The sequence below is a fragment of the Eublepharis macularius genome, chromosome 5 (assembly GCF_028583425.1).
Source record: "Eublepharis macularius isolate TG4126 chromosome 5, MPM_Emac_v1.0, whole genome shotgun sequence".
NCBI lineage: Eukaryota > Metazoa > Chordata > Lepidosauria > Squamata > Eublepharidae > Eublepharis > Eublepharis macularius.
Window position 1 is genome coordinate 164,586,590 of NC_072794.1, and position 24,384 is coordinate 164,610,973.

The 24,384-nt window shown below is 46.6% G+C and overlaps 1 protein-coding gene across 1 annotated transcript in view; it reads left to right on the forward strand.

The window, feature by feature from the left end:
* COL20A1 (collagen type XX alpha 1 chain) overlaps window positions 1-24,384 on the forward strand; it is a 156,038-nt gene that overhangs the window by 125,282 nt on the left and 6,372 nt on the right. Inside the window, exons 32-36 of the mRNA XM_054980462.1 lie at window positions 6,652-6,705; window positions 8,233-8,304; window positions 11,970-12,005; window positions 15,066-15,132; window positions 18,529-18,717. Of these exons, the coding sequence (XP_054836437.1) occupies window positions 6,652-6,705; window positions 8,233-8,304; window positions 11,970-12,005; window positions 15,066-15,132; window positions 18,529-18,717 (418 nt within the window). The remainder of the gene's footprint in view (window positions 1-6,651; window positions 6,706-8,232; window positions 8,305-11,969; window positions 12,006-15,065; window positions 15,133-18,528; window positions 18,718-24,384) is intronic.

Sequence of the window (24,384 nt, forward strand, 5' to 3'; positions counted from 1 at the left end):
GCAAAGAAAAAATTAACAGACCCTCTGAGGAGCAATCTTTGCTGGCTCTGTAGAGAGCAGAAATTGACAAAGCAGGTCTGTCTTTTAAAACTCGGTTTCCCAGCTAACATTGCAACTCTCTTCATGTGCACGTCCTCGTGTCATTCGTCTCTTGTAGCTTAGCTCTGAGATCCAGCCTGTTGTAACTATCAGAGTATCAGACTAGGATTTGGAAGACCCAGGTTCAAATCCATACTCTGTTGTGAAAGATCGCTGGGTGACCTTGGGCCAATCACATACTCTCAGCTCAGCCTACCTCACAGGGTTGTTGTGAGGATAAATTGGAGGAGAGGAGAGTGATGTAAGCCATTTTGAATTCCCACTGGGGAGAAAGGTGGGTATAAATGAAGCAAATCGTGAATGTACACCTGTAATTACCACAGTCAGTCCCAACTATGGTTTCACGTGGTGCATAAATGCAGGCATCCTGACTAGGGGTGTGCAAGCCAAAAATTTTCGGCTATAGCCAAAAGTAGAAAGCCGAAAGAAGATTCTCTATCGTTAAAGCCGAAAGCCGAAACAAGAATCTCTTTCGGCTTTCGGCTTTCGGGATTCTTTCGGCATTATTTCGGCATTCTTTCGGCTTTTTTCTATGGGAAAATGCCTCCGTCTTCCAGGACGCCTGGAGGAGGCATTTTCCCACCGAATAAGCCCGAAATTGGTGGGGACCTTCCTCTAACCCTTCTCTAACAACCACCCAAGTTTCAGACAGATTGGACTTTGGGGGGCCATGTTATGGCCCCCCAAAGCAGGTCCCCCCATCCTCCCATAAGAAAGCGAAGGAGCAGCATATTGATGTATTGTCGAAGGCTTTCACGGCCGGAGAACGATGGTTGTTGGGGGTTTTCCGGGCTGTCTTGCCGTGGTCTTGGCATTGTAGTTCCTGACGTTTCGCCAGCAGCTGTGGCTGGCATCTTCAGAGGTGTAGCACCAAAAGACAGAGATCTCTCAGTGTCACAGTGTGGAAAAGATGTAGGTCATTTGTATCTACTCAGGAGGGGTGGGGTTGAGCTGAGTCATTCTGTAAGAGTTTCCCAGGGTGTGGAATGCTAATGGCGGGAGGCTTCACTGTATCCTGAGGCGGTTCTTTTGCATATGGATTGGTGCTTGATGTGCTAATCTTCTCTGCAGGGCTATTGTCGGGTGTGGAGTGTTTTGTTGGCCTGGTGTTTTTCAGAACTGGAGCCCATGCTCTGTTCATTCTTAAGGTTTCTTCTTTCCTGTTGAAGTTTTGCTTATGCTTGTGAATTTCAATGGCTTCCCTGTGCAGTCTGACAAAGTAGTTGGAAGTGTTGTCCAGTATTTTGGTGTCCTGGAATAAGATACTGTGCCCTGTTTGAGTTAGGCTATGTTCAGCCACTGCTGATTTTTCAGGCTGTCCAAGTCTGCAGTGTCTTTCATGTTCTTTTATTCTTGTCTGGATGCTACGCTTTGTGGTCCCGATGTAAACTTGTCCACAGCTGCAGGGTATACGGTATACTCCTGCAGAGGTGAGGGGATCTCTGCTGTCTTTTGCTGATCGTAGCATCTGTTGTATTTTTCGGGTGGGTCTGAATACTGCTTGAAGGTTATGCTTTTTCATAAGCTTTCCCATAAGCTTTCCCATCTGATCAGTAATTCCTTTGATATATGGCAAAAACACTTTTCCTGTGGGAGACTGTTTTTCTTTGGTTGTTTGATTCATCCTGGGTTTGATTGCTCTTCGGATTTCATTTCTGGAGTAGCCATTTGCCTGAAGTGCGTGGTTTAGATGATTAATTTCCTCATTGAGAAAGCGCGGCTCACATATCCGTCTTGCACGATCCACTCATGTTTTCATTATGCCTCTTTTCTGTCGGGGGTGGTGATTGGAGTTTTTGTGTAAGTACCGATCAGTGTACCAAGCAGTATCTTACACAAAAATAACACAACTCACTTCACATTAAAGAATCACCCCAAAAATTGCTGTCAAAAGCACTTTATTTCTGTAACTGCTTTAGGTTACACAGTAGGAAGGCACCACAGAGCAGGAAAGCAGTGTACTACACAAAAATAACACAACTCACTTCACATCAGAGAATCACACAAACAAAATTGCTGTCAAAAACGGTGAAGTGGGTTGTATTATTTTTTGTAGTACATTGCTATCATGCCCTGTTGTGCCCTCCTACTGTGTAACCTAAAGCTGTTCAAGAAATAAAGTGTTTTTGCCAGGAATTGTGTTTTTGTGATTCTCTGATGTTAAGTGAGTTGTGTTATTTTTGTGTAAGATAGTGCTGCCATGCCCTTTGGTGTTCCCCCCTGCTGTGTAACCTACAGCTGTTCAAGAAATAAAGTGTTTTTGACAGGAATCGTGTTTTTGTGATTCTCTGATGTTAAGTGAGTTGTGTTATTTTTGTGTAAGATAGTGCTGCCATGCCCTTTGGTGTTCCCCCCTGCTGTGTAACCTAAAGCTGTTCAAGAAATAAAGTGTTTTTGACAGGAATCATGCTTTGTGATTCTCTGATGTTAAGTGAGTTGTGTTATTTTTCTGTGTGGGGGACTGCTGGTGTAATGTGTCATAATGCTTTGCCTACTTGTACTTTGGAAGGGAGAAAAAAAATTTAAAACTTTATTTTGTGTTGTTCTTGTTTTATTCTTTGTTGTGCAGTTGGTTCCCATCATAGGGAACAATGGGGCTGGCTGGCCAGCCATCTCTGTAGGTGGTGGGGGAATTTGAGGGAGGGTGTCTGTGGTTCAGGTGCTCTTTCACAGGGACCAGCTGGCACTCAGAAGTGTGCCCACCATTGTGGCACCCCTGGGCTGTGCAGAATTGCCCAGGGAAAGAGAGTTTAGAAGTTCCCAGCATAGGGAACAAAGGGAGAGGGCTGGCCTTTGCCAGCCTGTTCCTGGGGTTATGGGTGTGGGGCAGGTGGGGGTGGATTTGGGTCTGTGAGGGGCTAATGTGGGGATTTGGGTCTGTGTGTGGCAGCTGGGGGGGAATTGGGTTTGTGTGGGGCTGTAAGGGGTGGACTTTAGGGGCTGAGAGGACCTACTTGGGGAGGCCATGAAATGCCCCCCCAAGTGGGAGCAGTCTGAGCCTTGGTGGGGGGTGCGAGGAAGGGTGGGAGAAGGGCCCCAGAGGGCTGGGGGGCATTTTGCATGCAAAATGCCACCCCTGGCAAGACAAGCCTTCCCCAGCTGTCAGTGGTAGAGAAAAGAGCACCTACTTGGGGAGGCCATGAAATGCCCCCCCCAAGTGGGAGCAGTCTGACCCTGGGGGGGTGGGGGGAAGGGTGGGAGAAGGGCCCCTGAGGGCTGGGGGGCATTTTGCATGCAAAATGCCACCCCTGGCAACACAAGCCTCCCCCAGCTGTCAGTGGTAGAGATTAGAGCACCTACTTGGGGAGGCCATGAAATGCCCCCCCAAGTGGGAACAGGCTGAGCCTTGGTGGGGGGTGGGAGGAGGGGTGGGAGAAGGGCCCCTGAGGGTGAGGGGGCATTTTGCATGCAAAATGCCACCCCTGGCAAAGGAAGCCTGCTTCTTCATTTTTTCCCCATAGGAAATAATGAAGAAGATGAGTAGTAGCATGCTAACAATATGCTGCTCCTTCGCTTTCTTATGGGAGGATGGGGGGACCTGCTTTGGGGGGCCATAACATGGCCCCCCAAAGTCCAATCTGTCTGAAACTTGGGTGGTTGTTAGAGAAGGGTTAGAGGAAGGTCCCCACCAATTTTGGGCTTATTCGGTGGGAAGATGCCTCCCCCAGACGTCCGGGAAGACGGAGGCATTTTCCCATTGAAAAGCCGAATGAAAGACGAAAGAATCCCGAAACGTTTCGGCTTTTTTCTTTCGGCTACCCGAAACGTTTCGGCATTCCCCGAAACGTTTCGGCATTCCCCGAAAGAAGCCGAAACACTTTTGTTTCGGCATTCTTTCGGCATTCTGAATGCCGAAACGCACATCCCTAATCCTGACATAATTTTGGCTTGTTCTCTGGCAACATCCAACCAGGCTACAGAGAGAAAGCAATGAAATCAGCGTTTGTTGAGGCAAACCAGAATTTAAGCAACGATCTTTGAGCTGAATCTTGATTTCACAAATGAACCATAGTCAAAACAAGCCACGGCTTCGGGGGATGTATGGACTGAGTCCAACTGACAGGCCCAAATCCACACTTCCCCTTTCCTCTCCCCAGTTTGGTGTAGTGGTTAAGAGCAGCAGGACTCTAATCTGGAGAGCCAGGTTTGATTCCCCACTCCTCCACTTGAAGCCAGCTGGGTGACGGGTCAGTCACTTAAGAGTGGCAGGACTCTAATCTGGAGAGCCGGGTTTGATTCCCCACTCCTTTCCGCTCCTCCACTTGAAGCCAGCTGAGTAACCTTGGGTCAGTCACAGCTCTCTCAGAGCTCTCTCAGCCCCACCCACCTCACAGGGTGATTGTTGTTGTGGGGATAATTATAATATACTTTGTAAACTGCTCTGAGTGGGTGTTAAGTTACCCTGAATCGAATATTATTATTTTTATTATTTAAGAAAGAGGTGCAGAATTTTTTGTCACGCATCAGGCAACCGGAATTCCCCAATTCGCTTTCAAGGGAACAAATGTGCAAAACAGATGACAACACAGAGGGGTGGGAAATATTTGGATCAACAGCACTCTGTTGCTTGAATAAATGTACAGAGCTGCAGAAGCATGCAGGCTTTTATCTTTGTGGATCAGGCAAAAGAGGCAGATCGACTAGCATCCTGATTCAGTCAGGGAGGTGTTTCTGGGGAGCTGACGTGAGGGTCTGGAAGCAGTGCCCCTTCCCTCCTGCATCTAGCCATCACCGTTCATCAACCTCTCCTCCAAATAGTGGTTGTTTGGAACACCAATATTTTTGAGTTGCACTAACAAAGCGAAAGCACAATCTCAGAGAAGAATCTCTTGAAATGCTCTGAGAGAAGGTTGGAGCAGCGCACCTTTGGACACACAAAGCCTAAAAGTATCACCTGAATATCTTTCTTTATTTTGTTTACTTATAACAATAACAACAACATTCAATTTATATACTGTCCTTCGGGACAACTTAGCACCCACTCAGAACAGTTTACAAAGTATGTCATTATTATCTTCACCACAATCACTCTATGAGGTGGGTGGGGCTGAGAGAGCTTTGAGAGAGCTGTGACTCTCCTAAGGTTACCCAGCTGGCTTCAAGCGGAGGAATAGGGTTGCCAGCTTCAAGTTGGGAAATTCCTGGAGATCTGGGGGGTGAAACCTGGAGAAAGTGGGGTTTGGGGAGGGAAAGGACCTTGGCATGGCATAATTCTATAGAATCCACCCCCAAAGTAGCCATTTTCTCCAGGTGAACTGATCACTGTGGCCTGGAGACCAGTTGTAATTCCGGGACATCTCCAGCCACTACCTGGAGGCTGGTAACCCTACAGAGGAGTGGGGAATCAAACTCAGTTCTCCAGATTAGAGTCTTGCCACTCTTAACCATGACACCAAACTGGTGTACAAAATTTATACCCCTCCTTTCTGCCCTCATCAGAGCCCCAAAGGCGGCTGACAGATAAAAAAACATACATAATAAAAACATGTCTTAAAAACCATTAAAACCAAACACATTATCCAAACAATTAAAATCAAGCTAAAACACACATGCCAAGCATAAATACAACAATTAAAACAATTCATTCATTCATTCATTCATTCATTCATTCATTCATTCATTTATTGTTTTGATTTATAAACTGCCCACCCTCAGGGACTCTGGGTGGTGGACAACGGTTAAAATCAATAAAAACAAGAAAACAATAATTCTAAAATCAACATACAATAAGCAATAATAAAATAAATTAACTGAGTACATTAATGTGCAATGGTGGGGAGAACCCCCCACCCCAAAGGTGGGAGGCTGACATGACACTGCCCCCTTCAACCACTGAACACCTGGCAGAACAGCTCTGTCTTACAGGCCCGGTGGAACGATAATATGTCCCGCTGGGCCCGGGTCTCCATTGACAGAGCGTTCCACCAGGCTGGGGCCAGGACTGAAAAGGTCCTGGCCCTGGTTGAAGCAAGGCGGGCTTCCTTAGGGCCAGGGACCACCAGTAAACATTTATCCGCTGATCGAAGTGGTCTCCGGGGAACATACAGGGAGGGGAGGTCCCAAAGATATGCTGGTCCCAACCCGCTCAGGGCTTTAAAAAAGCAAGTTCTGAGTCCTTGTTTTCATGGAGATTTTTTGTGTGTGGCAGATTTTTTCTCAGATGTGCTCAGATCCCATTTTCTGTATCCTGGGACTTAGGATTTCTGTGCTGCACTTATTCACCGTCCAGCCTTTGAGAAGAAATCTTTGCAAGATTTGTGTGCAACATGAGTGCCAAAAGGATCATGTTCAATATGGCACCCAGCGCTCTAAGGAACAGCTAAGCCAAGCCTCTCAGCTTGGGCAGAAGGGCCAAGGAGGTTGAGCGGCATCAGTGGGCCCTTCTGTCTCCTCAAAGGGGGTGGAATTACCATCTTTGCAAACTCCATTGCTAAACGTGAATGCCTGCAACCGCTTCTCATTTATGCCGATCGCTTTGTCATGGCACATCTCCCTTAATTCTACTCTGATTTGCATGTCTTCTTTAACTTCACACTGTGGCTTGGTTTGCAGGGTGTTCGAGGTCTAGAAGGCACAGCTGGGCCGCCGGGGCCACCAGGACCAAGGGTGAGAGCTCAGTGCTGTGCAATACATTTCCATCCCCCAGACGTGAGTTACCAGGAATAGACTGGCATGAGTGCCCTCCAGGTAGCAGACCAAGCTCAAACAATGACATGCTTCATGCCTGAAGTAGAACATTGACTTTCAGCTGTTGTTTAGCAGGAGCCGAGAAGCCACCTGGGCCCCAAACCCTCTGGCATCTCCTGCAAGCCAAGCTTGGCATCCGAGCGGCTGTTCTGTTTCGTCTTGGATCAGAAAAAGCAGGAATGCCATTTCAGATTTCAGTGTGGGTGATAGCAAAGAGATTTCAGTTGTAGGGAGGCAAGAATCCCAGGCCAGGTTTAATGGCCCCGCTGCATGCCTTTAAGATACATTGGCGGTGAAGAGATGCTGTTGATCTGAAGCTTGGAGCCATAACCAAGAGAAACAGCTGGAAACAGCTGTCCAAACTCTTGCCTTGTTGGACTCCAAGCCTGGGCTGCTGAAACAGCCAAGCGCATTACAGTTTAGACAGGGCTTATTTTCTGGAGAAAGAGGTGGTGGAACTCAGTGGGTTGCCAGCACAGGGGGCAACTATTGGTGGGAGGTGGTGCCCCTGGTACCACATGTGCATGCGCAAAGTGCATGCATGCTCCCAGGGCCAATGATGTCACTTTGGGTCAGCTGGAACGAGGGGGGAGTTTTTAAAACTTTAAATCACCGTCGGCGAAAATGGTCACATGGCTGGTGGCAATGCCCCATGATCTCTAGACAGAGGGGAGTTTAGATTGCCCTCCGCACCACTCCCATGGCGCGGAAGGCAATCTAAACTCCCCTCTGACCGGAGATCAGGGGGTGGGGCCACCAGCCATGTGACCATTTTCAAGAGGTTCCGGAACTCCGTTCCACCACATTCCAGCTGAAAAAAAGCCCTGAGTTTAGATATTTTATTCAACCCTCTTATGGTGCCTTGTGTCTTCTTTCCTGGGTTGTGGGTTCAAAGGTGCACACAAATAGTGACTTCTTTGTATATTTGACACAGAGGGGTGCTGGCAAGAAATGGAGGGTGTCAAGAAGGAAGGCAGAGGAATGAAAAATGGGAGAAGAGGGAGGGAAAGAGGAGAAAAGGGCCAGAGGAAGGAAGCCAAACAGAAGAGAGAGAAAAGTTGGAGGTGGAAGAGAGAGAAAGGAGGGAGCATTGGTGAGAGAGGAAGAGAGATGTTTTAAACAAAGATTTTGCCTGAAGAATTAAGCTATTAAAAAACGAAGGAAGGAAATGTCCCATAACGCTGTTCTCATCCCCATGAATCAACCATCTCTCCTGCTCTTAAATTGTGATGTTAATAAGAGATGAAGTAGGCAGGAGTCACGAAGGATATATTCTTAGCATTGTGTTCCTGGCTGGGTGGGGCGCTGGCATAAACCTTGAAGGCATCATTCCCTCGGTGGGGTTTTTGCAAGCTAATTTCTCTGGTTTCCCTTGAGCATCGAGTTGCAATAACCTTCCATAAGCTGGAGGCTTTGACAGAGGCGTCTCTCCCTTCCCATATGCAGGGTTTCCAAGGAACAGCAGGTGCGAGAGGCAGCACTGGGGAGAGAGGCCCCCCAGGAGAAGTCGGACCGACGGTAAGTCTCCTCTCGGCTGTTGGGGCACAGCAGGCAGAAATATACAAAATCTGCCCATTTATGGTCACAGGTTTTTTCACCCTGCCAAGAACTGGCATTGTAAGTTCTGGACAGTTAGCATACCATATACCTGCCCAAACCATCAGGATAGGGTGGGCTACAAATCCAATTAAGCAAACAAGCAAATGACAATAACAATATAACCATTCAGGAATCGGTGGAAGTGTTTTTTTCCATAGTGGATAGATTTCCTGAATAGTTCTATAGCATCATTGTAGCTGTTTGCATGTATAATCAGCTTAATTGAGCATCACTGTCCAAGGCACAAAATCTTGGTTTAATTACACATCATTCTCATTTCTAAGCATGGAGACCTATTGCAATTCTTCAATAAAAGTTCTCAGTGTCATGTACCAAACACCGATAAAACACAACCATTCAAACGCACAGAAATGTAACTTAGCGGTGTTCCGCTTTAAGACATACTCATCAATAATCAGCGCTGGTACACTGGTTTCCTTTGAAATTCAATTGGACATTGTTTCCCATTACATTCATAATTGCATAGCTGTGTCGGAACATCTGGAAGGAATCACCTTTTTTTTAGCATGTGTGGCTTTAACTATATTGTTCAGAAAACGGTTACTTGTTCAGCAAAGTGAACATGTGCTATTTTTTTTAGCTTTGAAAGGGCCATGAATATTCACACTATCCTTTATGGTTGCATCACTACTAGACTGAACAAAGAAGGCCACAGAATTACCGGGCTAGAAGGGACTTGAAAGCTACCCAATCTAGGCCTGGCTGTGACAACTGTCTCCTCCCTCCCATTTTCCCAATTTCCCTCCAAGCCTTCACATCTTTAGTCAGGAAAGGAAAATCAAGGATGTTTGAACCACCTCTACAATGATTTATGCTAGCCAGTTAAAAAGAAAAGGATCCCATCCAATTCTTTCCCTCTCTCATCAGTGCCTAAAGATCACTCTAGTGCACTATCCTAATACTAGATGCCCCGGAAACTCTACAGGAGCAACACAGAGGCCAAAGCACCCCCCCCTTTTTGCCTCCCCCACACCAGCAAATGGCATGCAGAAGCATATGTCCTCCAGACTCGGGTGTCCCCATTAGTCATCATGGCTAATAGCCTTTGACGGACTATGAACTTTTCTAATATCCTTTAAAAGCCATCTAAGATGGTGGCCACCATCACTTCCTTCAGAGGCCCCAAAATTTCAGGGCTAGAAGGGAACTTGAAGGGAAACCCAATCTAGGCCCTGGCCGTAAGATCGGGTTCTCTGCCTGCCAACTGCCTTCAACAGATGTATCATTCACACTATACAAATGGGACAGATCCTAGTAACAAAGCTAAAGAGATCCAAAGTTTGCATTTCCCACCCAGTCACAGAGTTAGAATGGGCCCCAAATCCATCAAGGCCAATATCCTGTTATATGGTCAGGTATCTATCGGTCCTTCCCCATAGAAGAGCGTTGGTGGAACAGACCCAGTGGTTCTTCTAGCTGAGCAACCGATCCCCACTGTGGCAAAAGAAATGTTTCTAAGAGCAGAACCACAAGTGACAAAAGGCACAGGTTGGACACTTGCCAGCTTCCCTCAAGTTTTGATGGGAAATGGAGGCAGCTTGGCGGAATGTTGGACAAGTGACAGTTGAAAAGTCCATTGGACAGCAGTCGGAGAGCCAAGCTGCAAGACCAGGACGCCTACATTTCCCATCAAAAGTTGAGGGAAGCTGACAAGTGTCCAATCTGTGTCATTTGTCACTTGTGGTTCTGCTCTAAGAATCCAAGGAGCAAGACACAAAGGCAACAGCCTTCCCCTTTTCCAAAAAGCAAGTGGCACTCAAAAGACTGCCTCCAAGTACAGAGCTTTTTTAAAAGTAATTTTGATTAATAGCCATTGATAAATGCATCTTCTCTTAATGTATCTAGCCTAGAGATGGGCATGAACCAAAATACAAACCAAAGTTACTCACAAATTGGGCGGGTTTTTTGGTTCACAAACCAGCGGTTTGTCGGAGGGCATTTCTGACGAACCACGACAATTTTTAGGCAGGTTCGTTTGGTTCGTTTTTTGGTTCGTCCCTGCAGATAGCCTGGTACCAATCAAGTTTCCTAGGCAACAGGGGGGATGAGCATTCTGCAGATCTTCTGCTGCCCCGGAAGTGACAAACCGCCATTTTCCCAGTTCATACCCATCTCTAATCTAGCCTCCTTCTAGTCTGTGCTTGTACAATCCAGATTAGGTGTTTTGAGCAAAGAGCAGGAATGCTGCAGACATGGAATAATGGAGGGAGCAAAAAGCTTGAGATAACCCAAATAAGTAAGCTCAGCCTTTCAGGGAAAGAAAGAGTTGGCATGGTTACTGGCCAGTACGACCCAGGGAGAAATCCCTTAGGATCCCAATCAGATCCTAAGCTTGATCCATGCACAGGGGCGTAAGTTCTGGTGTCCCACCTATCCCAACATCTTGTTTCCAACAGTGACCAGCCACGTGCTTCTGGAGAGTCCACAAACAAGGCACGTGTTTGTCCCCAGTGCATTTATAACAACACTGTCTGGATGGATCAAGATGGGTAGCCATGTTAGACTGTTTGTAGTGGTAGAAAAGAGCAAGAATCCAGTAGCACCTATAAGACTAACACAATTTGTGGTAGGGTATCTGAAGAAGTGATCTGTGACCAGGGCCGGCACGCCCATTGAGGCCAGGTATGCGGTTGCCTTAGGGTGCGGGGTGCCAGAGGTTCGCTGGAGGAGGCGCTGGGGGCGGGAGCGCGCGCCACGGAGCTGCAGCCTACCAGCCCTCCCGCCCCATGCTGCCACTGCCACCAGCACACGCCCCCAGCTAGGTGCAGCAGGCGCGGGCAGGCATCTGGGGTGGCGCAGGGCAACCGAACGGAAGAGCTGGGAGGCCACCCGTGCGCCGTCCCAGCCGCCTGCCGCAGCAATCGGGCCTGCTCATGTGCGTGCCTGTGATGATGTCACATGTGACATCATCACGCAGGCTGGTGTGTGCACGTGGACACCAAAAACTCTGCCGCCACTCCTGTCTGTGACTCACGAAAGGTCATACCCTACCGCAAATTTTGTTAGTCTTACAGGTGCTACTGGATTCTTGCTCTTTTCTGTTTTCTGGATAGCCAGTTATTGGGGGAGAGTGGTACATGCACACTAACTATATATAGTTTTGGTGGGTAGACATGTTGAACTGCAGTAGAACAGCAGGATTTTCGTCCAGCGGCACCTTAGAGACCAACAAGATTTTCTGAGTGTAAGCTTTGGAAAGTCAGAGCTCCCTTCTTCAGACACTATATATTTTTTGTTCAAAACTCATCCCCGAAAGGAAAAATGGGGACAGGGATTTGATAAACATGGATATATTTTCCAAGTATTGCTACTCCTGAAGGAGTTTGCTCACAATTTGCAAGAGGAAGATGGTTCAGCTTGAGAGACGAAGTAAATCTCTAATGGAGGCATTTTGAAAAGGAGGCATGAAATGCCTGATGTCCTTACAGGCTTCCCCAGAGAATTGCATCAGAAGTCAGTTCTGAGTGAGTGGCAGTTTTTAGAAATGTTTCAGTCAATGTAACCTTTGCATTTTCGTTCGGTGCCTCCTAGATAAATAATTGTGTTTTGTTTTTCTCTTCAAGGGGCTGCCTGGTCCTAAAGGAGAAAGGGGAGAGAAAGTGAGTATCTTCATTTTCTCTGTTGAAGTTCCGTATTGGCCAGCCTGAGGTTTTGTTACAGAGACTTCATAAAGAAGATACGCAAACCTGGTATAGGAGCCACACCTGTGATCTTAGAAGAGAATGCAAGGGGTACGGTGGGGGACCTGATCTGACCGGCTCTGGGTGAGAGGTGACTGTAAATGCAAGAATGCAAGGACATTAGGGCAAGGACATTAGGGCAAGGACAGGAAGCCAGATCATAGAGAGCCGAAGAGAACAAATTAATGCTGAGATGAATATCGCCCTGGTTCAATTACTAGCTTAAAGCTAAACTACAAGAGATGAATTACACGAGAACGTGGACTTGAAGGGAGTTGCAATGTTAGCGGGGAAGCAGAGTTTTAAAAGAGATTGGAAGGCTCTAGCAATTTCCCCGCTCTACAGAGCCAGCAAAGATCACTCCTCAGAGGGTTTGTTCATTTCCTCTTTGCCTCCCAAAGGCCCTGTCAGTTTCACCTCCCCTTCTAGGAGGGGAAGAGGAAATAAACAAACCTTCTGAGGAGCCATCTTTGCTTCTCTGTAGAGAGGGGAAATTGACAGAGCCTTCCAACCTGTCTTTTAAAACTCAGCTTCCCTGCTAACATTGCGAATCTCTTCACATGAGCGTTCTCGTGTATTTCGTTTCTTGTAGTTTAACTCTTAGTAAGACATAGGGATAGTTTCAGGTGAGTAGCTATGTTGGTCTGTAGTAGAAGAGCAAGATTTGGGTCCAGTAGCACCTCACAGGGCTGCTGTGAAGATAAAACAGAGGAAGTCTCCTCCTCCACGAACTATTTGGAAGAAGGGCAAGATAGATATGTAATAGCCCATAGATGTGCAGGTAAATTTCTTCATGAGATGGCCTGTGCTTCAACTTCAGTAGAAACTAGCTTGGAATAAGATCTTGCAAAAAAAAATGGCTCATCACATCTGGGGACCCAGCTGTGGTTCAGTGGCTTTTGACAAAAATCTAGAGGATTTAAATATGTCTGAATGTGAATCTGCACACACACAAAATTAAAAATGCATTTATCTGTGTTGGATGTATGTGCTATGTGGCGTCAAGTTGCTTCCAACTTATGGTGATCCTATGAATTAATGACATCCTACCATTAATAGCTTTGCTCAAATCTTGCAAACTGTGGCTTCCTTTATTGAGTCAAGCCATCTCGTTTGGGGTCTTCCTCTTTTCCTACTGCCTTCTACTTTTCCTAGCATTATTGTCTTTTCCCGTGAACCTTTTCTTCTCATGTTGGGTACTTTCTCTTTTAAAATCTCCAGCATTGAAACATGGGGGAAGATCGAATGAAATTGCTAGTCATAACAGTAGGAAATGTTATGGGCTTCGTCATCCTTCTCACAGGTGCTCCAAGATGTGCTGAATTTCCACTGAGGTTTTTTGGTTAATTGGTAGCTTTTAGACTTCTGCTAGATTCTCTTTGCAGCCATCATCAGGGCCAGGTGCAGGACATTTTAACAATTCCATTGGCCTTTTTCTGGATTTTTTTTACCCCACTCTGTTGCACCCCCGCTAAGTTTTCTTTTCTGACTTTTTTTTTCTTTTGGTGATGTGACGGCATTTTTTCATTTTTATTTCCTGGGCACCTTGCCCAGTTTCCCTCTAATTTTCTGTAGGACTGCACATCGATCCAAACAGAGTCATCAGAAATCTCACTGCTTGATACGGGGCTCAATTTTCATTTCATTATAAGCTTTTATGGATAATAACAATGTCTATTTTCAAGTCACTTTCTGCATTTTGATTACATTATTATCTGCCACGGGAGATATTTATTTATTTGCTTATCAAAGATACTGTTTCAAATGGAAGTTAGTTATTCAATCACAGTTAAATGGTCGGTGGAAGCAGGCTTCATTATATAATGAAAAATGAACCCATTTAATAGTAATATTTGCTGAGATTAATCTTTAAGCGTCAGAATTCCCTGCTGGGTGGCCATATAATACAATTGTGTTTAGATTTACGATTGTTTTGAGCATTAGTTTATTAATACCAAATTTTTACAGTAGTTTGGAGGCCCAAAGAAACTTAAAAATTTATTCCTTGGAGAATACATATGGCTGATGGACCTCCTAATTCTCACAGTATATGTTACTGTGCTGCGTCTCTCGCTGGTTACCAGGCTGCCACAAATCAAACAGGTTTTGCATCATGTCCAAAAGAAGTGCATTTCCAGTCGTTGGTGAATCTTTGCAGAGAGATGGTGGCCCTTGTGATCTGATGTAGATGGCTTAACAACAACAACAACATTCAATTTAAATACCGCCCTTCAGGATGACTTAACGCCCACTCAGAGTGGTTTACAAAGTATGTCATTATTATCCCCACAATAACAATCACCCTGTGAGATGGGTGGGGCTGAGAGAGCTCTGAGAGAGCTGTGACTGTCCCAAGGTCACCCAGGTGGCTTCAAGTGGACGAGTGGGGAATCAAACCTGGTTCTCTAGATCAGAGTCCTGCCGTTCTTAAGTGACTGCCCCAAGGTCACCCAGCTGGCTTCAAGTGGAGGAGAGGGGAATCAAACCTGGTTCTCCAGATCAGAGTTCTGCCGTTCTTAAGTGACTGCCCCAAGGTCACCCAGCTGGCTTCAAGTGGAGGAGTGGGGGGAATCAAACCTGGCTTTCCAGATTAGAGTCCTGCCGTTCTTAAATGATTGCCTCAAGGTCACCCAGGGGGCTTCAAGCGGAGGAGTGGGGAATCAAATCCAGTTCTCCAGATCAGAGTCCCATGCTCTTAACCACTACACCAAACTGCCTCTCCACTACATCAAACTGGCTTCCAAGACGTATACCCCTTCAGAATACAAAGAGGGCCAAGGGGATTGGTGTTCCTCCAAATTAATAAACTCCCTACATGGAGATGGTTAGCATATTGAGGAGAAGGTTTCTGCCCTGGTCTTCTTCCCGATGGGCTAGCTTGGACTGAGTCAACCAAATAGTTTCTTTCTCTGGGTGTGCTACTATGCTCCGTCCACCTTGCTTTCAGAACATAATTATCCCCCCCATTTTCTCCCTTAGGGTGAACCACAGTCCATAGCTACCATCTATCACCTGGTCAACCAGGCCTGTGAGCGTCTGATTCAGTGTAAGCATAACCTTCTCAATCAACTTGGACAACCGTTTCGCCTCCCAGAGCAGTGGCTCTCCTGGGAGCAGCTGGATTTCATTTCCTTGTGAACCATACCAAAATCCAGGGAAGTTGCCAGAATCTTCCTTGCTAATTGAATGATGAGGATTTGTCCATGCGAGGGCTAATATGTGGCTCGTTCTGCCCCAAAGCAGCACTTTATTAAATGATCCCTTACAAGTTTATATTTCCAGTGATCTGGTTAGGATTAGGATTAGCACATAATTTTATTCCATTCCCCCCTCCCGGCTTTTTCCTGCCTCCAACTCAATTAGTTTCATCCTAAAAAATTGGTTTCCTATTACCTGGTTATTTTCAGCGCCACTTCCTGTTTTATGGAACCACTTCCCCAAAGTGGCAAGGAAGGCACTCACCTTTCAGTTGTTTTCAGAGTTATACAAAGCACAATTATTCAAACATGTTTTTAGTGATCTGTGATGAATAGACAACTTTGTTGTCTGGCAATAAGGATTGAGATATAAGAAGTTTACGTATTCTTATGTATCAAGGCTTTAACTTTATAAGTCCCTTGGTGTTTATGTAAGCGGCACTGAATCCCGCTGTGTGGGAGAAAAGCGACATACACATTTTTAAAATGTATAAATCATCCTGCCAAGCTATTTCCCTGGAAGTCTAGTTGATGCACGCTTCTCCCTCACCCTGAATTTATCATTGGACTCCCTTGCCACTCCTACATTTGAAAAATGTTTAAACTTTTGCATGTCTAAGTGGAAATATTTCATGCCCCTATAGTTCTGTATAATGAGCCCTGTGGTGCAGAGTGGTAAGCTGCAGTACTGCAGACCAAGTTCTGCTCATGACTAGACATGGGCATGAATGGGGGGAAATACCCCGAACACCCTGTTCATCGTTCGTTGCCATCCATGAACAACGAACAACAAACCTGGATGAACATGAACTGTTCCCAGACATGTTCGTTGTTCGTGGGGGCCAGAAACACCCCCCCAACCCTTAGCTCCCCTCCCCTCAAACCCACTTACCTGGCCGTTTAAAGAGCCCTTTAAACTATCAGCTGGCAGGCTGCAGGGGGGGAATCCCCCCTGCCACCTGCCAGCTGATAGTTTAAAGGGCCCTGTCCTGGCAAAAAAAGCAGTGTCTGCTGGCAGCTAGTTTGAGGGGTTACAAAAGTGACCTTCCCAATGTCCAATACCCACCAAATTTGCAGGGGACATAGTCCTTACAATCCTCTGAAGACCCCCCAAGTTTCAGAGAGATTGCACCCCACGAAAAGCATGATCCACGAGTCTCCCTGTTGGCTGTCATTTTCTCTTCACAGTGGCAAAAATGGGACTCTCTGCTGGAAGTACTTTAAAGGGTTAAAGCCAGAAGGAATGTCAGGAGGAGTTCAGACAGAGTTCAGTCTCTCCTTTCCTCTGGTTGCCAAGGGGATTGATTGCAGCAGGTGCCAGACTGTCTGGCTTGCCCAGTGGCTGCTGAAGGCAACGAATGAGGCTTTTAATGACCACCTGTTCGTTTAGGATGGGGCGTCACGAACAGCTTGTTCGAGAACAGCAGATTAGGCTGTTCATGGGTTTTTTCTGTTCGTAATGCTGTTTGTGCCCATGTCTACTCATGACCTGAATTCGATCGTGGTGGAAGCTGTGTTCAAGTAGCCAGTCCAAGGTTAACTCAGCCTTCCATCCTTCTGAAGTCAGTAAAGTGGGTAAAGTGTAGATGACTGGGGAAGGCAATGGCAAACTACTCCATAAAAAGTCTGCCAAGAAAACGTCGTGATGCGACGTCCCCCCATGGGTCAGTAATGACTCAGTGCTTGCGCAGGGGACTACCCTTTACCCTTTATGGTTCTGTATGCCCCATAGTTTTGGACATGCCACCTGACTGAAAAGAGGCCATTCCAGATGCAGTGACGTAAGCATTGCTGCCTACTCTGACAGTAAAGGGTGTAACTCTGCTTTGCAGTGTATAAGTAGGCGATATTGTTGTGTGTCAGTATGGGGAGAGCTTGAAGGCTCTGGTTCCACTCAATGCAGAGACAAGACAGAATTATACAAATAGAGAATGGAGATTGCTGAGGAGGTAAGCCCAGGGTGGGATAGTCATGTTCTATGTCTCTGTACCTGAAATGGTTGACAGCATCTAACATCCTGATGCTGAAATAGAGAGATTACCTCCCATTAGTAGAGCTTGATAAGAAGGGCAAATCTAGAACAATCACTCATTCAGAGATACTGTGGGCAGCCTCCTTTGTGGATGGTAACTTGGCTTCCAAGATACCTTTCGTTTGTTTATTTATTGTGCAGTTCTGTCATGACTTATGCCATCTGCAATGGACTTTGGAGCCTGGGTCCTGCTACTTGACCTCTCCTCTGTAGTTCCAGTCCAGGAGGCAGAATTGGCCACTCCAAAGCCCAGTAATGACGTTGCAAGGCCACACCTCCCGCTCCAGCTCATACCACTTTGGGTTAGCTAGGTATAACTCACCAAGATGGGGAGCTGTCTTCCTCTTCCTCCTGGCAGCTCCCTAGCAGGTTCCCCCTACTACCAGGCTACTGGACTCAACACTCGTAGGGTTACCAGCTCTGGGGAAGGAAATACCTGGAGATTTTGGGGGTGGAGCTTGGAGAGTGTGGGGTGCGAGGAGGGGCAGGAGCTCAGCAGGTTATAATCCACCCTCCAAAGCAGCCATTTTCTCCAGGGAAACTCATCTCTGTCCCCTGGAGATCAGTTGTAATTCTGGGAGATCTCCAGCTACCACCTGGAGGTTGGCAAGCCTACTCTGTTGGCAGTCTCTCACAACACAGAGGAATCCTCCAATGGGTGCACGTAATGTACCGCATCTCATTTTGTGCTGTTGAAATGCCTAAAAGGCTGGGTCACCAATCGTCATCGCTCGAATTTGCCCTACTCAAAGGATGACTCTGTCCCTGGCTCTGAGTTTGGGATTACTGCCTGTGCCCGGACCTGGAGAGCCCAGGTGAGCCTGATCTCATCAGATCTCAGAAGCTAAGCAGGGTCAGCCTTGGTTAGTAATTGGATGGGAGACCTCCCACGAAGACCAGGGTTGCAGAGGCAGGCAATGACAAACCACATCTGTTAGTCACTTGCCATGAAAACCCCGCCAGGGGATGCCTTAATCAGCTCTGACTTGAGGGCTCTCTACACACAGATAGCCTGCATTTTGGCCCTGCCGGATTCACTTTGAGCTGGCCAAGAAATAGTGCCGAAGAACCGAGCAAATCGCTTTCCTCATTCGGTTGTGTCTAATGTAACCATTTGGTTGCATAGCCTGGTGGATGCAGAATGCAGGTGGCATCCCAGGAACGAGGCCGGTTCCAGAAAGCCTCTTTTTCCTTTTTTCCTCTTTCTTTCCAGCTCATGTTTTGAAGTTTGACGCCTTCATCCATGAACACACGAGGAAGCCAGTTCCCATCTGGGAAGACAAACTGAAGGCAGGAGAGCCCGGGCCGCCTGGTCTTCCTGGACCCCCCGGCATGAAAGGAGAAAGAGGAGAAGTGGGGATGCCCGGGCAGCCGGGCAGAGATGGCTATCCAGGAGAACGAGGTACCAAAAGAAGGGTCTCTTTCACTGCCTAACTGCTTTGTCCGAGAGGAGGAATTTATATACATATTTTCTTCATTTCTACCCCACCTTTATCCCCAGCGAGGACCCAAAGCAGCTTATGTAACTCTCCTCCCCTTTTTTATTTACAACAACCCTGTGAGGTAGGTAGGATGAGAGAGAGCGATGGCTCAAGATCACCCAAAAAGCTTCCATGGCAGAGTTGGGATTCGACGGCACCTCTTAGAGAGGCGCTCTAGGGAGATGACGCTACAACTACAGACAAAAAAATCTCCCAGCAGTTAAATATACTCTATATAACAGTAAACCAATTTAATAAAGTACAAGAATTATTCTATACAATACCTATCACTATACAGTTCTGTAATTATAATACAATCAGCAACAGTTCACTATTATAATAACTTCAGTCTACAAATACTCCAATAAGACCCAGAATGTCAAGGGGTAACAACCAGAATACAATCCATATAAACTGTATAAACATGCATCCAATATGCCATATGAAAGTCCTGTAATAGGCAATACAGCAATCAAAAGTTCATTCAGAAAGATGAATCCACTTGTTGTAACCAGCCCAGTTCACCACCTGTTCTGTAGTAGGAAAGCTGCAGTACAAATGGTGGTAAAGCTCCCAGGGCAAACGATGATACAGTTCCCAAAAGTAGTGGCTGTGTGTCCGCCCAACAAATCGCTAGCCCAATCTGTTTCACAGGAAAAGCTTCCTCAGGGGCAACAAAACAAATAGTAAACAGCTGAAAGATTCATCGCCAGTATCTAGTCTGGTCAGGTGCTGATGGAGGCAGTGTCTGTTATTCTTAATTCTTGTACTTTAGTAAATTGGTTTACTGATATAGAGTATATTTACCTATTGGGAGATTTTTTGTCTGTAGAGCGGGGATTTGAACCTGGGTCTGCCAGATCTTGGTCTGACACTTTCACCACTCCACTGGCTCTCTTGAAAAGCACAGCAGTATTCTTCCTGTCTAGTTTATGCCCAACTGAATGCTTTGGCAGTGTTTTATTCTTCATTGATCACATTTCTGGCCTGCTTTTCTCCCACCCTGGTGTTCCAGGTAGCATCCAAAGGATTTTTATGAAGTGTTTCATCCGGGCAGTGCTCTGACCCCAACCTTTTAAGCACGTTTACTGAATCACAAAACACGGGCTAATCTTGACCTCAGATTAAATACTAGTCCTTTTAAAATGCAAAAGGTATGTGCAGCCCTGGAGACTGTGTTTGAATGGTTGGTCACTTTTTTACACACGGAGAGTTTGACAGGTCATGTTGTTATTCCCACTGTCAGCTGTGATGCTCCAATCATTTGACAAATAACTGCTCCCTCCCATGACATTTCAGCTCAGGAAAACAGCGTGGGAAGGGCAGGAACCCCTTCTCCCCCCATGCCACGGTCCCAGTCTGAATCAGGCCCCCACAGGGCTTTTAAGTGATGTTTCCTCTGATAACTTGCAGTTGTAATATGGCAGTAAGTCCCCATGAAGGACTCTTATACATTGTAATGTGTAGTTTTGGCTCTATGACTAGCAAGAAACTCCAGCCTCCCCCTCTCACATTCACATTTCCCCCTCAGAAATCACATTCAGAGAAATTTTACTGATTCTTAATGGTATTGTAGAGTGTATGATTATTTTTAAAAGCAACGAGGGCAGGAAGCTGCGATGAACAGGGAGAATCAACCACAACAGAAGCAAAATAGCATTTCTCCTCCAGAAAAGAGCTGCTGTAGCAGAGGAGTTAAATGGATGGACTGCAAATCAGCACTCTGCTGGTTCGATTTCTGCTCCTGCTGTGAGCTCAGCAGGTGGCCTTCAGCAGGCCACTCCTTTTAGCCCCAGCTCCCCAAATGCATTGTGGAAATAAAAATAACACTGACTTCGTTCTCCACTGTGAGTGGGCACTAATCTGTCCAGAAGGATGGTATATAAACACACTGTTGTTGTTGTTGTTGTTGTTGATATTATTGGTGGTAGTGGTGGTGGTGGTGGTGGTAGTAGTAGTAGTAGTAGTCAGGGGTCATTTTGTAGAAAAAGAGCTGGAGGAACTCATTAGCATCTCATTAGCATATGCCACACCCCTTGGCAGCACCAAAAGTGTGTCATTAGTATAACTGATTTGCATATGCCACACCCCCTGCCATCACCTATCCTGGCTGTTTTGGAACCAATCCTGGCTATTCAGGGCCAAAATTGGGCCCAAAATGGCAAAAGGGGCTGAAAATGGCTGAAAAGGGGCCCCAAATGGTCAGGATCGGGCTGCTGCTGAGCAGGAGAGTGATCCACCACCTGACAGAGGCCTGATCTGGGCCATTTCAGCCCCAATCCAGGCCAAAATGGGCCCAAAATGTCTGAGAGTCAGGTGGGCGGGGCCACCTGTCATGTGACCTCTTTGGGGAACTGCCGGAACTGCTTTCCTTCACGTTCCCCCTAGAAATGAGCCCTGGTGGTGGTGGTGGTGGTGGTGGTGGTGGTAGTAGTAGTAGTAGTAGTAAAATTAGGGGCATCATCCACAGCAGATTGGCTGCTGGGGAAATCAGGAGACTAACAGGGAAATTATTATTTTTTATTTATGTTATTTATAATCTGCCTTTCTCACTGAGATTCAAGGTAGATTAGACAGTGTGATTTAGAACAGAAGAACTGCAGATTATTGCCGACTTCATCTGGAACCACCTTTTTAACTTCATGTGCTAAGGAAAGCAATTATGTCACTGCTGACTTGTTTGAAACTATTGGGGATATTTATTAGTTTCTGTAGCAAACTTACACCACAATGGATAGGTGGGTGGAAGGTACAGCAAATAAGGACACAGAGCAAATATATTAGATAAAAGATAACACTTTTATTGAAGCAGGTTCACAGCCATTGTAGCAGAGGTAGATAAAAGTCTAATCTAAAGAACGGTGGTGGTGGAAAGTGTGATCAAGTTGCTGCTGACTTATGGTGACCCCCCCCCCCCCCGCTCCGTTTGTCAAGGCAGGACCAAAGGGTGCTCCTTGCAGACATAAAGATGATGTCTCCTGGACTCTTCTGAAGCATCTCCTACTTCAGTGGCATAGAGAAAGCCAAGATTAGTGGGAGAAAAAAGGACGTGTTAGGAAACACATTGGTAGTCTTCATGGTGCCCATGTAGGCCACTTCTTGGATCACTGGTTTAGAGTCAGTCGGATTGTATCCTCTTTTGCTCATGTTTGTGGAGTTGAACTTTATGGCTTAGATCCAGTGGAGAGTTTCCATGTACAGAAGGACTCTTCCTGCACAGCACAGTTTTCTTGCTGCCTCCTTCTCACTTAGGATTCCCAACCACCAGATAGTGGCTGGAGATCTCCCGGAATGACAACTGATCTCCAGATGACAAAGATCAGTTCCCCTGGAGAATATGGTGGCTTTGGAGGATGGACTTTACAGCATTATATCCCACTGAGGTCCCTCCCCTTCCCAAACTCCACCTTCTCCAGGCTCCGCCCCAGAAATCTCCAGGAATTTCCTAACATGGCGCTGGCAACCCTGAAATACCTGCACAAAATGCTTGGAGCAAAAGGAACGATTCAAGATCTTCCATGGTGAAAGTTGCTAATCTTTAACCATTTTATAAATAAAGTGCACGGTGCTACAAAACATTTAGTCTATAGTCATAAGAACATCACAAGTTACTGTTGAAAGTGCACTGTGCTTTTAAGATCAATAAATATAGTAATAAATACTAACTTCAGAAATGTCTGAATCTCTGATCTTTTGATCCTTTACAGATACTAGAACGATGTTGTAAAATTGGATGTGAGAAATTTATTTGGATGGGAACATCATTTGACATTGATTGTATATGGCTTGTTTGCTCAATGGTTAGAGTATTGGGCAGATACATCTCTGAATTTAATATTTATTGCTGCATTTATTGAGCTTAAAGCACAGTGCGCTTTCAACAGTAGCTTGTGATGCTCTTATGTCTATGGAGTAAAAGTTTTGTAGCATGGTGCGCTTGAATTATAAAACGGTTCAAGTTCGGCAACTTTCTCCCTGGAAGATCTTGTATCTTTCCACTGCTGCAGTATTCCTCGGTGCTCTTCAGTTTTTGTGTGGGAGCAATAGGAAGGTGAGGGAGAGAGAGGTGCACACAGTAGATGAAAACCTCTCTGTCTGCAGAATCAGTCCAATGGATCCAAGCCAAGGGGTTTCAACTAGATGCATCTTCTCTGCTGTCCTTGACTCTGCCGCCTCTTGCTTCTTTCCTTTGTTAAACAAGCAGTAAATTTAAAAAGTGCCTGCTAGAGCATCAGCCGTGGTCCATTGACTCTTTGCTATTTGTAGTTGTAAAGGGGGGGGGGGTGTATTCAAGACGGGGCTGGCTCCAGCGTCGCCAGCATCCGAGGCAGCTTAATTCTGCCTCTGTGCCCGTGCACTGACTGCGTGATGATGTCACTGCATGTGCGGTCATCATGCAGGGGCTGGCGCACGCACAGGGGGCCTTCCAGCCCTCCCGTTCAGTTGCTCGGCGGGCCAGGTGCGGCTGGCCACCCTGGCCGCTGGCTGCACCTGGCCCACAGAGCAACTGTACAGGAGGCTGCCCATTCAGCTGCCCCACACTGCCGCCACCAGCACGTGCTCCTGGCTGGTGGTGGCGGCGGCAGTTCCGTGGCATGTGCCCCTGTCCCCAGGCTGGTGCCCCTCCGGCGCCTTAGCACCCTGAGGCAGCTGCCAGGCTGGCCTCAATGGGCAGGCTGGCCCTGATTCAAGAACAAGTGGACTGGGGAGTAAAACTGGCCCTGGTTTAAGCCAAGCTGAGTGCCTCCTATGGTGCTACAAGCCAGTGCTGTGGAGGTTGCTCGGCTCAGCAGCACAAACAATGGATATCAGCACACCCATTGCATCCTCTTGAAACCTGGCAGTAGTGTCGGAAAATACAATAGGCACACTGATAACAATTGCCCTTGCCAATGAAGAGACTGTGCCAAGTGCCCCCTTGAGGCTCTGGCAGAGTTGCTAGAGCTTCGTTGTGCTTGCGTCTGGCCATCAGCAGCCCTCTAGAGCAGTGACCCTCCAGAAAATTTCCCTGTAAGTTAAATGGTCAATCTGCCCCAGTATTCAAGTCGGCAATAAAAGGAACAAATGAGCTAGCTTGAGATGAACTAATTAACACTTTCCTTAGAGGTCTTGGGTAGGGAGATATCTAGATACCTTCTGGTCTTAGAGAACAGGAGCTCAGACATCACGACCCTTGGGATGTCTTCAGATGTTATGATCTGTATGAAGCCTGTTTAAAGAGAACGATATTCTTGGACCCATGCCTCCCCAGCTCAGAAAAGAGTGATGCTAAGGAGAAGCATATCAAAAGACTCAGCAGGCCAACTCATGCGAGCCAATTTTATTTTTGGAGTGGCTTCTTTTCCAGGCTTTAGAGAGAATGCTGGCTTATCTCTCTACCCTCTTGGCCCAGAGCTAAAACCTGTCCTGGGTTGCAAGGAGACGACGTAACCACGACACTTTGTTTTATTGCAAATGCCGAGTCACCCTGGCAGCTTCTTTGGGTTTAATGCAAAGATTAAGCCTCCATCTGTTCAGAGACACACACCCCTCCTCTTTCGACACTGCTCCAGAATGGCACACACTGCGTTATCATTAGAGCAGAAGAG